This window comes from Nematostella vectensis, chromosome 1, assembly GCF_932526225.1.
Source record: "Nematostella vectensis chromosome 1, jaNemVect1.1, whole genome shotgun sequence".
In the NCBI taxonomy this organism is placed as follows: Eukaryota; Metazoa; Cnidaria; class Anthozoa; order Actiniaria; family Edwardsiidae; genus Nematostella; species Nematostella vectensis.
This window is the reverse complement of record NC_064034.1, coordinates 7,051,332-7,062,509: the sequence shown is the minus strand read 5'-3', so window position 1 is coordinate 7,062,509 and position 11,178 is coordinate 7,051,332. Positions and strand designations below refer to the sequence as shown.

Below are 11,178 nucleotides of genomic sequence, written 5' to 3'. Positions count from 1 at the left end.
TGGGGATATATATGGAAAACGTTAAACTAAACTTCTGAATACCCTGCCACATAATTTGGCTCCATCGTCTCATTGTATTAATGCCTCGTCGTTATAGAAAATTTATGTGCCACGATTTTGGCACGGTAAGTTGCTCGACATTCTCCAAGTTAAACATGTTTTTTTTTTTTTGCGGGGCGTCCCCCCCCCCCCCCCCCCCCCGGCGGCCAAAAAGTCATTTCTTATCAAGGAATCTTCAAATTCTATGCTTTTTCCATATGATGCCGATGATACCGATGTCTTTCTGTAGCTATGATCACCCCCCCCCCCCCCCCCCCCCAGCCAATATTGGAACGCGCCTGTAAAATATATGGCATTTCCTTCCCAGAAGTAAAGATCCATCAATTTTCCCATGGTGCAGTTGGTTATAATTATTTGTTTGTTTGTTTAGACATTTTTGATTGATTGGCATGGTTACTGTTTTGACGCTCAGTATTGCACGTACAAAAATAACTTCTTGCCATAGAGAGCTTGTGTTGGTTCTATGCAAAGCCAACAACCGACAAATCACTCACAAAGCATTGTTTAAAGACCCATCAATAATCAACGTTGGCCTGAGTTTGATCTTGACTTGTCAGTAACTCACACTTTCGAGGCTCTGAGACTAGATAGTATTCATCGGAAAGTAATCAGAAATAATTGAACGTGTCGTGTACGACTTTTATGACATCATTTTGCCAAAACATCGTATTATGCACATAATCTACTGTGCGCATTTCATAAATCGTGCGGGTATATGCGATCACATTGCCTCAAACGAGTGCTTGATCCATTATTAAACTCACTATTGCATCTCGTGAAGCAAGTCAGACGGCATTATCGGTTCTTCCCAAATTTTAGGGTGCTAGGGAGCCTTTGCATAGTAATTCAATGGTTTTAGAGACTGTAACCAACTTTTGACAAAGACGTAGCCACTACCTACTTTAATATTTAGTCAATTGAATTGTGGCCTCCAGCGCATCAGTCTTTAATAGTAGTGTTAGCAGTCGATAGAGAAAGGATTTTTGCTCTTTTCGCGGCGAGCGTATTATTCCGTGTGCAAAAAAAACCCACAAACATCTAGCATTGGTCTTCATTGAACCAAAACTTGGAAAACTGCTAACTTGTTTTAATAAGAGCCCAGAAAAACTTATATCAAATAACTGTTTTTGACTGTTTATTGACAACCACTTTGCGCCTTCTGTTAGTAACACCACAATTCACCAAAAGAGCTAGAACTCTTGGTGAACTAGAGTTCACCAAGAGCTTTTGGTTTGTGTGTATCTGGGTCAAGAGGGAGGTTCTTTACTTGATACCGAGGTCGCGGTGTTTATGCCACTCCTTGCCCCTACCCCTCCCCCCCGTTTTACTCATGCGTGCCTGGTGGGACTTTCTGCTCCGCCGGGGTCGCGTAGGGACGCTGTGTGTGCGGGTCGATTGCTCTCCCTACGGCTTGCTGTGATGACTGCCGAGGTATATCTTGTGTGTCCGGGTCGCTTTCTTTCCCTAAGACTTGCTGGCTGTCCGGTACGGACTGCCGAGGTATATCTTGTGTGTCCGGGTCGCTTTCTTTCTCTAAGGCTTGCTGGCTGTCCGGTACGGACTGCAGAGGCCTTTCTTGTGTGTCCGGGTCGCTTTCTTTCCCTAAGGCTTGCTGGCTGTCCGGTACGGACTGCAGATGCCTTTCTTGTGTGTCCGGGTCGCTTTCTTTCTCTAAGGCTTGCTGGCTGTCCGGTACGGACTGCAGATGCCTTTCTTGTGTGTCCGGGTCGCTTTCTTTCCCTAAGGCTTGCTGGCTGTCCGGTACGGACTGCAGATGCCTTTCTTGTGTGTCCGGGTCGCTTTCTTTCTCTAAGGCTTGCTGGCTGTCCGGTACGGACTGCAGATGCCTTTCTTGTGTGTCCGGGTCGCTTTCTTTCTCTAAGGCTTGCTGGCTGTCCGGTACGGACTGCAGATGCCTTTCTTGTGTGTCCGGGTCGCTTTCTTTCCCTAAGGCTTGCTGGCTGTCCGGTACGGACTGCAGAGGCCTTTCTTGTGTGTCCGGGTCGCTTTCTTTCTCTAAGGCTTGCTGGCTGTCCGGTACGGACTGCAGATGCCTTTCTTGTGTGTCCGGGTCGCTTTCTTTCCCTGAGACTTGCTGGCTGTCCGGTACGGACTGCAGATGCCTTTCTTGTGTGTCCGGGTCGCTTTCTTTCCCTAAGACTTGCTGGCTGTCCGGTTCGGACTGCAGAGGCCTTTCTTGTGTGTCCGGGTCGCTTTCTTTCTCTAAGGCTTGCTGGCTGTCCGGTACGGACTGCAGATGCCTTTCAGCGAATGAAGATTGTAGGAACACGTCATCTGCATCTTCACTCAGGTAAAACATCCGAGCATCCATCGCCTGAGAGCATCGCAACAGTTTAAACAATTATGTTCGCACAAAGGGCTAGTGAGTACTAACATTCGTCTATTCAGCTTATAAATAGTAACATCTATGATAAAAAAATAAAAGTAACATGGCTAAAACTGACATCTATGAATCACCCCCGAAACTGCATCCTGACCGTCATGCGCTTCTTCAGCCTCCCCAAAATGTATAGCAAAATGCATCGCATCTGGGAACGAGACTGCATGAAAGGTACAACGTTCGCCGCGAATAAGTTCGAGTGTGGTCAATAGATCGAGTCAGCGAGTCGTGTGTGACGCGGCCTAGCTGATTACGTCTATTTTGGACCAAATAAGATAAATATATTATGTAAATGATTGATTCAAATCCAAACTTTTGCACAAAATTCGCATGAGCACCCTCTCCCCCTAAGAAATAGACAGATCCCCCCTTAAAGAGCATGCGCTCTACGTATTGATCCACAACATTGCGAATTATGTACGTATACGTACGTATGAGAATCTATGTGTTTTGACATAAAACTGATCTCGGTACTAATTATATTTTCCTTGTCGCGTGTAGCAGCATCCTTTATTTTCAAAACGCACGCACGACTGGGTCCTTCGCATGGGAAAGTGCATATTCCCGTTTTTTTTTTTTTTTTGTTCTGCGGCAATGAAATCTTATAACAGTCTCGCAAACTTACGTGCGAATTCCACGAAAGTAGAAAGTTGATTACTTTAAAAGGATTGTCTCCTGTAGAAAAGGGTCGACGTTTGCCTCCGCTCGACTCTGACCCGCTCCAGATATAAATTTGCTAGCCTCGTTCACAGGCTTCCCCTTCAGTCAGCTGCTTTGTCTACTCCTTTGTAGATCCCATAATGCAACGCGATCATACTTTATTTTCAAAACGACTTTTGTAGCGCTGAAGCGGCAAATTCTCCTTCCCCACTACCGTGAAAACGAGGATTAAAACAAACTTAGCCTTGTTTACAATTTTGACGACGACCTCGGTTTCACGCGCGCTTCGCAAAGAGTTATGGGAAGAAGTGGGGAAGGTGAATTAAACGTGGCGTCACTAACGAGAAGCCGCCCATGGCAACACTCAAGAGTCTCAAACTAGGTAATAAGCAACAGTGCATCAATGCCTTTCCAGCTAACAGCTAATGCGTTTTTTTTTCTGATTTCGTAATACAAAAAAAGCTAATTAATAGATACACTCCCAATCTGTCAATTGATATTCATTGGATCCACCCTTAATTGATATTCATTGGATCCACCCTTAATTGATATTCATTGGATCCACCCTTAATTGATATTTATTGGATCCACCCTTAATTGATATTCATTGGATCCACCCTTAATTGATATTCATTGGATCCACCCTTAATTGATATTTATTGGATCCACCCTTAATTGATATTCATTGGATCCACCCTTAATTGATATTCATTGGATCCACCCTTAATTGATATTCATTGGATCCACCCTTAATTGATAAGTTCAACCAAAGTCAATGAGCTTGCTTCTGAACATTTTTAAGGCCCATCAATTAATCAACGTTGGCCTGAGTTTGATCTTGGCTTGTCAGAAACTCACAATTTCGAGGCTCTATAACCGGTGACTGAAACGTGTAGGGTACGACTTTTATGACGGCTATCGGCATCATTTTCCCTAAACATCAAAAGTTACGCGTTACGTATAGAATTCTATAGTCAAATTCTCACGCGCATTTTTAGTCCAATAAACGGTAGCGCAGCCGTCCTTATAGAGTCGGTCCCAATCAGGCCCCCAAAAACGACTGGCAAACGAATTTTTAACAATTCTTGCTTTTTTCGTATCGGCCATCTGATTCCGTGTGCAAAAAAATAAAATATAATAAATAAATAAATAAATAAATAAATAAATAAGTAAATAAATAAATAAATCTAGCCTTGGCCTTTATTGAACCAGAACTCAGAAAATTGTTACCGTGAAAGGTAAATTCAAAAACTATTATCAAATTCAACTGTTTTTGAACTGTTTGTTGACACACACTTTGCGCCTTCTGTTAGTAGCTTTCATCACCATTCACCCAAAGAGCACTTTTCACTACAGTTCACCCAATAGAGATGAAAGTTCCTTCGGTTTGTGTGTATCTGGGTGAAGGAGGACGTAATGGTTTGGACGTTTTCTCTCACTGCTAATACGTTGCGTGAGCGAGCAATGCTTGGTTTGTATAATTGACATTATTGAATTCCAATAGCTGCAATAATACAGCTCCTGACTGATCGACAGATCACAAGGAAGGTCAACATTTCCGAGAGGATTTATCGAAGGGAGGCGATGAAAACACTAACGCTGATCATGGGGAACAGATGTCTGGAGATACAGTAGCAATTTGTTTTATCCATATACCATCACTCTTAAAATGCGACTTCGCATTTGACATCTCAAGAGATGGTTAAACGAACTCATTTTACTTTCAAATCACGGACTCCTCATTAGCGTAACAATCAATCGTGCTACCGCCAATAAAGCACGCGAACGTTGTCCTTATAAGCATTAGTGTATCTCGACGGTGAGCCACGAACTTATTTACGAAGCCTATCTGTGACAGATAGTGCACGTCTGCTGGTAAAAACAAGCAAGAACTCGACTAAGCGGCGAAGTGATGGTATGAACCATGGCGAGTGACGAGGAGCGACATACTAGCATTAGATCGGGCCTCTCCAAGTGGGAACGAGACGAACTCAAAACAGAGCGCAGAAAATTACTCACCAAGTTCGAGCTGAAAAGAGAGGTGATCGCTGAGCGCTTGCGATGCCCGCTGTGTTTTAGCCTGCCATGCGCCATTATCGCGCTCATGCTGCTAATTCTGATGGGGATCTTCATCGTTCAGCCACATCAAGTCGGTGAGATCTCGTGATGGGGATGATGTATAATATATAACGGGATCCATCGCTATTTGATTTGCTCTACTGTAAACACTTCTACACAACCGACCCTCTTTAATCGGCGCGCTTCACATCCTAGGCGCCGTGTATAACGGAATGAATAAGCCGACACATTTGCGCTCGCTTGCCAACTCTCGCTATGACATGGCGCTCGACTGCTGAGCGCTTGATCCTGAGGAAAGATTACTTTAGACTAATTTGCGCTTTCACTTAATGTAGGCTGTGATAAGGAGAGGGTGACTGTTATTTTATTGTGCCGAGATAACTCTGTAGAGTATCATACAAATCTACTGTTATTGTCAAGTCCTGCTGCGCCAGTATGTACTGTACGCTGAATGCGTGCAACTCTTTCATATTGTCGGTATTTTTGCCTTTAAGTGGACAGCCAATTAGCAGTATCACCTAGAATTTAATAAAATTTCTCTAGAGCGGTTGTTTTCGTGAATGTAGGGTTAAAATATGATGATTAGAAAGGAGCTCATTGATGTTATCAGTTATTAGAAACGCTGACCTCAATTACAGCTCCGATTAGTGAGTATACATTTCCGATTCAAACGCAAGGTTCAAAACTAACAAAGATTCTTCTGATATCAATATGCATCAGTTTTTAGATTACATTTGCATTGGAATATCCAACAATCATTTTGTCAGACGAATACTGCATTACTGTGAGCGCAAGTGATCACTGACAGACCACAAGGTGTCAGGGGTGCTGTAGATGACAATTTGCGTGTTCGTGGGGGTCTTGGCCAAATAAAATGACACAAAAATGTCACGAGTGCTCCATGGAAACACCGACATTCTATCAATTTCTCGTTGTGTGCGTCATAAAGCGTGATAAACGGGTGACAAGATGTTGTTTCGTCTAGTTTTTATGTTTTAGTGCTACATGCCCATGGGAAACACTTTAGTCTTGTTAGGGGGTGAAAACGGAAATTGGAAGATACAATGAAAATCTGGACTTCTCCAGTCTCAATTACTTTTGATATTCTTACGCGCCTTCTCTTTTTGATGTGTACAGTAATACTGATCTCTTATGCCATGTCCGTTTTGTGTCAACAGGGAGAACGTTACAAAAGACAATATGCAGGTACAACCGAACCGAGCTCTTGGGAGTAACGGGTGACTGCAGTCACAGAACCGACCCATTCTCTTGTATCAGAATCTACGTAAGTCGACAAAGAGTAGAATTCCCCCTATGCCGGTCCCTTGTGCTATCTGTATTTTCCCCCATCATAATCACCCCAAGGGAGTGGTGGGAAAGGTTATTCCTGTGTGTTATTTCAGTACCAAGCAAGGGAGGGGTGGTGTAAAATCATTCTTGTGTTATTCCAGTACCTACCGAGCAAGGGAGGGGTGGACTAAAGTCATTCTTGAGTTATTCCAGTACCTACCAAGCAAGGGAGGGGTGGTGTAAAGTCATTCTTGAGTTATTCTAGTACCTACCAAGCAAGGGAGGGGAGGGTAATGTTATTCAAGTGTGTTATTCCAGTACCTGCCAAGCAAGGGAGGGATTGGGTAAAGTCATTTTCGAGTTGTTTCAGTGCCCTTCAAATAACAATCAACTTTATAAATAAAATTTTAAGCACCTTGTTTTTTGTTACAGATCCACTTCAATACATCAAGTATAATTAACCACGAAGCCGTTCTTATGGAGAATGAAAAGTCTTTAGTGCACTGTAACAAGGTGGGTTGTATGGCCAGATATTCTAAGGTTGCATGACTGTGGGGATGAGTGTAACACGACAGGTTGTATGGCCAGATATTCTAAGGTCGCATGACTGTGGGGATGATTGTAACACGACGGGTTGTATGGCCAGATAGTCTAAGGTCACCTAACTGGGGATGATTGTAACACAATGTCCTAAGGTATTGAGACAAATATTTGTGGATTAAACTTGATATTTTATGATCATCTGATAAAAGAGAGAGGGACTATGATCACCACCTGATATAAATGGGGCATTACCTGGTATTCTAAGGTCATGTGATGAGGATTTTACCTTGACACAGTGCAGTAGCAGGGGTGGGGCACTTAGGGCATTTTCTTTATTTTTCTGTATTGTGCCCACCAGACACACCACCCCGTTAGCTCATGTACTAAAGACCCAATAGAATACTTATATCCTAGCCTCACAACCCCTTTCTTTTAGTGTTCATTTACAAATGGAATGAGTGACTTGTTTGGTCGGAGGACCACGTGTTCCTGGAATGCTGATCTGGACAGCAATGCTTGTTTTGCCGCCTACATGGGAAAGTTTGCAAGTGTGAGTAAAACGCTTCAATCATTTCTAGCAACGATTGCTGGTGAAACATTTTTTTACCCCTTATTGTCATTTGCTTGATGCAGGAAAACGCTTCGTACTTGTGTTACTACGATCCAGAAAATCTAGACAGCGTCGCCCGTACTCTTGAAGTAAGTACTCACTGTATTTACAAGGAGATCTAGACACCTTTTTGTGCACACCCCTTTCATCATTTCCCTGCGCATATGAAAGGGTATTCGTGTCTTGAGTCATTCTGTGCTCCATTTTACAATTCCATACACTGGGATTTCCTCTCTTTCGATACTCAATATTCGATCTCTTGTATGTAGAACTCAAGCCATTACCCCGTAGCACAAGAGAACCACTTCGCTATTCCCTCTCTTTGTGAAGCTGTAATACCCTCTGTATTGCAGGTTACCGAGGCAGAGGCTGCGATGGCGATATGTCTCCCTCTACTAGTAGTGGTGCTGTGGGTCGCTGCTTTTGCTTTCTTGCTTTACGACAGATATAAGAGAAGGTAGGAATGTTCGCTTCCATGAATAAGCCGAACAGTAGAGCATGTATAGACCGGGTCTGGTGGCACCTGAATACCACATGAACGGAACTAGTTGAGCACCTGAATACAGTAAAAACCCGCGTTTAAGAACCTTTTTTTTCAAGTTTGGCAAACAGGTTATTATTGTTGGGGGAGCTTACTAACAATTAAGGCAAAATAGGTTCTTATAAGGTTCTTAAAATTTTTTTCGAAGTTGCTTAATCAACAGTAGGATTCAGAATACCGAAATGTGACTGATTACATAGCAATTTTGTGATAGAGATATCCTGCTGTATGTTGTATGTAATCGTATCTTAATGGAAAAGCAAAATGTTTAGCAAATTTATATTTCAAAGCCCCATAATTTGTTTCATTTTCAATGGAGTAACCCGTCGTATAAGAAGGCTTAGTAAGTTCTTATATTTTGGGTATTTATATCCAAAAATATCTGCCTTAGGGTCTTAAATTACTAGCTTCTTACACGCGTGTTTCTAATGTATCACAAGTTGGAAAAGAGGAATCAGGAACTGTACCAGTTGGGAACAGGGTATCATAATAAACCGGACTAGTTGGTGATTTCCGTCTTCGCAGTCGGGTGTCCTCATTCACTCTACGTGAATCTTTCCCCAGTTCTGTCCATGTTTTTCCTCAGTCTTTAAATAAATGCTGTAGATATCAAGTGCTGCTGTGTCTTAATAGCCCTTAGTAGGTTATTCTCACCACCTTGTCTACATCACTAGCTCACGGTGAAGACGAGGAAAGAACCAGTCCACTGACACCGAGTCCAACAACTCAGTGACCTCTCTGTGAGCTTCTTTTAGCCTGCCCACCGTGTGTGTGACCTCTCTGTGAGCTTCTCTTAGCCTGCCCACCGTGTGTGTGACCTCTCTGTGAGCTTCTTTTAGCCTGCCCACCGTGTGTGTGACCTCTCTGTGAGCTTCTCTTAGCCTGCCCACCGTGTGTGTGACCTCTCTGTGAGCTTCTCTTAGCCTGCCCACCGTGCGTGTGACCTCTTTGTGAGCTTCTCTTAGCCTGCCTACCGTGTGTGTGACCTCTCTGTGAGCTTCTCTTAGCCTGCCAACCGTGTGTGTGACCTCTCTGTGAGCTTCTCTTAGCCTGCCCACCGTGTGTGACCTCTCTGTGAGCTTCTCTTAGCCTGCCCACCGTGTGTGTGACCTCTCTGTGAGCTTCTCTTAGCCTGCCCACCGTGTTTGTCGCGTCTTCTGGGCTGGGGAAGGTGGTGGACTGGTTCTAATGCATGCGCTAATCGTACGCACATGTCGTTCCGATCTTAACGAAAGAACAGCCCGTAAACAAACTACACAGATATTCTGTTCTTGTCCTAGGGCTGTCGATGACCAAATTCTTCTTAAGAGACACCATGGTAGTCAGGGAAACGGAGAACTTGGAAACGGACGAGCAGGCAAGCTTGCAAACCATTTTCCCGTGAAGGTGGACTTCCAACTGGACAATTCATTAAACGAAACAGAAGTACACGGCGTGTCTACGCCTCCGCCTCTTCGGATCAAAAAGAAAAAGAAGCTTCCATGCACGCGGTCACATCACCAGTACCAGCTAGACTACCTGGACGAGAGTATAGTACTGGACTGTAAGCCCATATCCCCATTAGACTTGGAGCAGCCTTTAAGTTTTAGTTACCTTACGGTAGATGCATATTCGTCTCCGCCTTGCGCCAGCTGCCAACAATACGATAATCACGCTATGAACTTCGATGTCCTTCTCAATGGTAGAAGTTACCCTCACCGGACACCACTCCGCGGGAACCAAACAACGCCCTCGCAGACCGGCCGTATATTAAGATATCTACCGGAGTCATTTGTATAACGGTGGGTGAATAACCTTTTACAAGACGGGCTCCACGTTGAGATATCTACCGAAATAATTTGTATAACGTTGGATGAAAAACATACAGATGGGCTGCATATTGAGATATCTTCCTATGTGCGGGCCGTGACGTATCTGCCAGTCCGTTCTTGTTGAAAAGGCATCATTGCTGTAGAGAACTTCGGCCAAAAATTTCACGAAAGCCAGCGTTTATGATAAATACTGAGAATATAGATTATTGTAAATAATAAATTTGTATAACAGATAGAATAAAATAGACACAAAGAGCGTAAATATGGCCGGGCTACCACTACCCCCATAAGCGCAAGTACCACTACCCCCATTACAATATTCCACAAGCGCAAGTACCACTTCCCCCATTACAATATTCCACAAGCGCAGGTACCACTACCCCATTGCACTTCCCCCCCCATAAGCGCAAGTACCACTACCCCCATTACAATATTCCACAAGCGCAAGTACCACTACCCCCATTACAATATTCCACAAGCGCAAGTACCACTACCCCCATTACAATATTCCACAAGCGCAAGTACCAATACCCCCATTACAATATTCCACAAGCGCAGGTACCACTACCCCATTGCACTTCTCCCCCATAAGCGCAAGTACCACTACCCCATTACAATATTCCACAAGCGCAAGTATCACTACCCCCATTACAATATTCCACAAGCGCAAGTACCACTACCCCCATTACAATATTCCACAAGCGAGCGCAAGTACCACTACCCCCATTACAATATTCCACAAACGCAAGTATCACTACCCCCATTACAATATTCCACAAGCGCAAGTACCACTACCCCCATTACAATATTCCACAAGCGCAAGTACCACTACCCCCATTACAATATTCCACAAGCGAGCGCAAGTACCACTACCCCCATTACAATATTCCACAAGCGCAAGTACCACTACCCCCATTACAATATTCCACAAGCGCAAGTACCAATACCCCCATTACAATATTCCACAAGCGCAGGTACCACTACCCCCATTACAATATTCCACAAGCGCAGGTACCACTACCCCCATTACAATATTCCACAAGCGCAAGTACCACTACCCCCATTACAATATTCCACAAGCGAGCGCAAGTACCACTACCCCCATTACAATATTCCACAAGCGAGCGCAAGTACCACTACCCCCATTACAATATTCCACAAGCGCAAGTATCACTACCCCCAT

At 43.9% G+C, this 11,178-nt stretch overlaps 2 protein-coding genes across 3 annotated transcripts; one reads left to right on the top strand and one right to left on the bottom strand.

The window, feature by feature from the left end:
• Positions 1 to 1,384: 1,384 nt before the first annotated feature.
• On the bottom strand, positions 1,385 to 2,392 carry LOC125569624 (clumping factor B-like). The gene has a single exon (XM_048730847.1). The coding sequence runs from the start codon at positions 2,390 to 2,392 to the stop codon at positions 1,385 to 1,387; it is 1,008 nt and encodes a 335-aa protein (XP_048586804.1).
• Positions 2,393 to 4,697: 2,305 nt separating this feature from the next.
• On the top strand, positions 4,698 to 10,257 carry LOC5519034. Of its 2 annotated transcripts, none has more exons than XM_032363919.2 (7): positions 4,698 to 5,274; positions 6,379 to 6,485; positions 6,923 to 7,003; positions 7,470 to 7,583; positions 7,667 to 7,732; positions 7,997 to 8,100; positions 9,445 to 9,650. In XM_032363919.2, exons 1-7 carry the CDS (start codon positions 5,046 to 5,048, stop codon positions 9,566 to 9,568), a joined length of 825 nt encoding a protein of 274 aa, XP_032219810.1. In that variant the 5' UTR covers positions 4,698 to 5,045; the 3' UTR covers positions 9,569 to 9,650. The 2 variants fall into 2 exon arrangements, with proteins under 2 accessions (XP_032219810.1, XP_032219809.1); XM_032363918.2 differs by having other exon boundaries at positions 4,856 to 5,274; positions 9,465 to 10,257.
• The last annotated feature ends 921 nt before the right edge of the window (positions 10,258 to 11,178 follow it).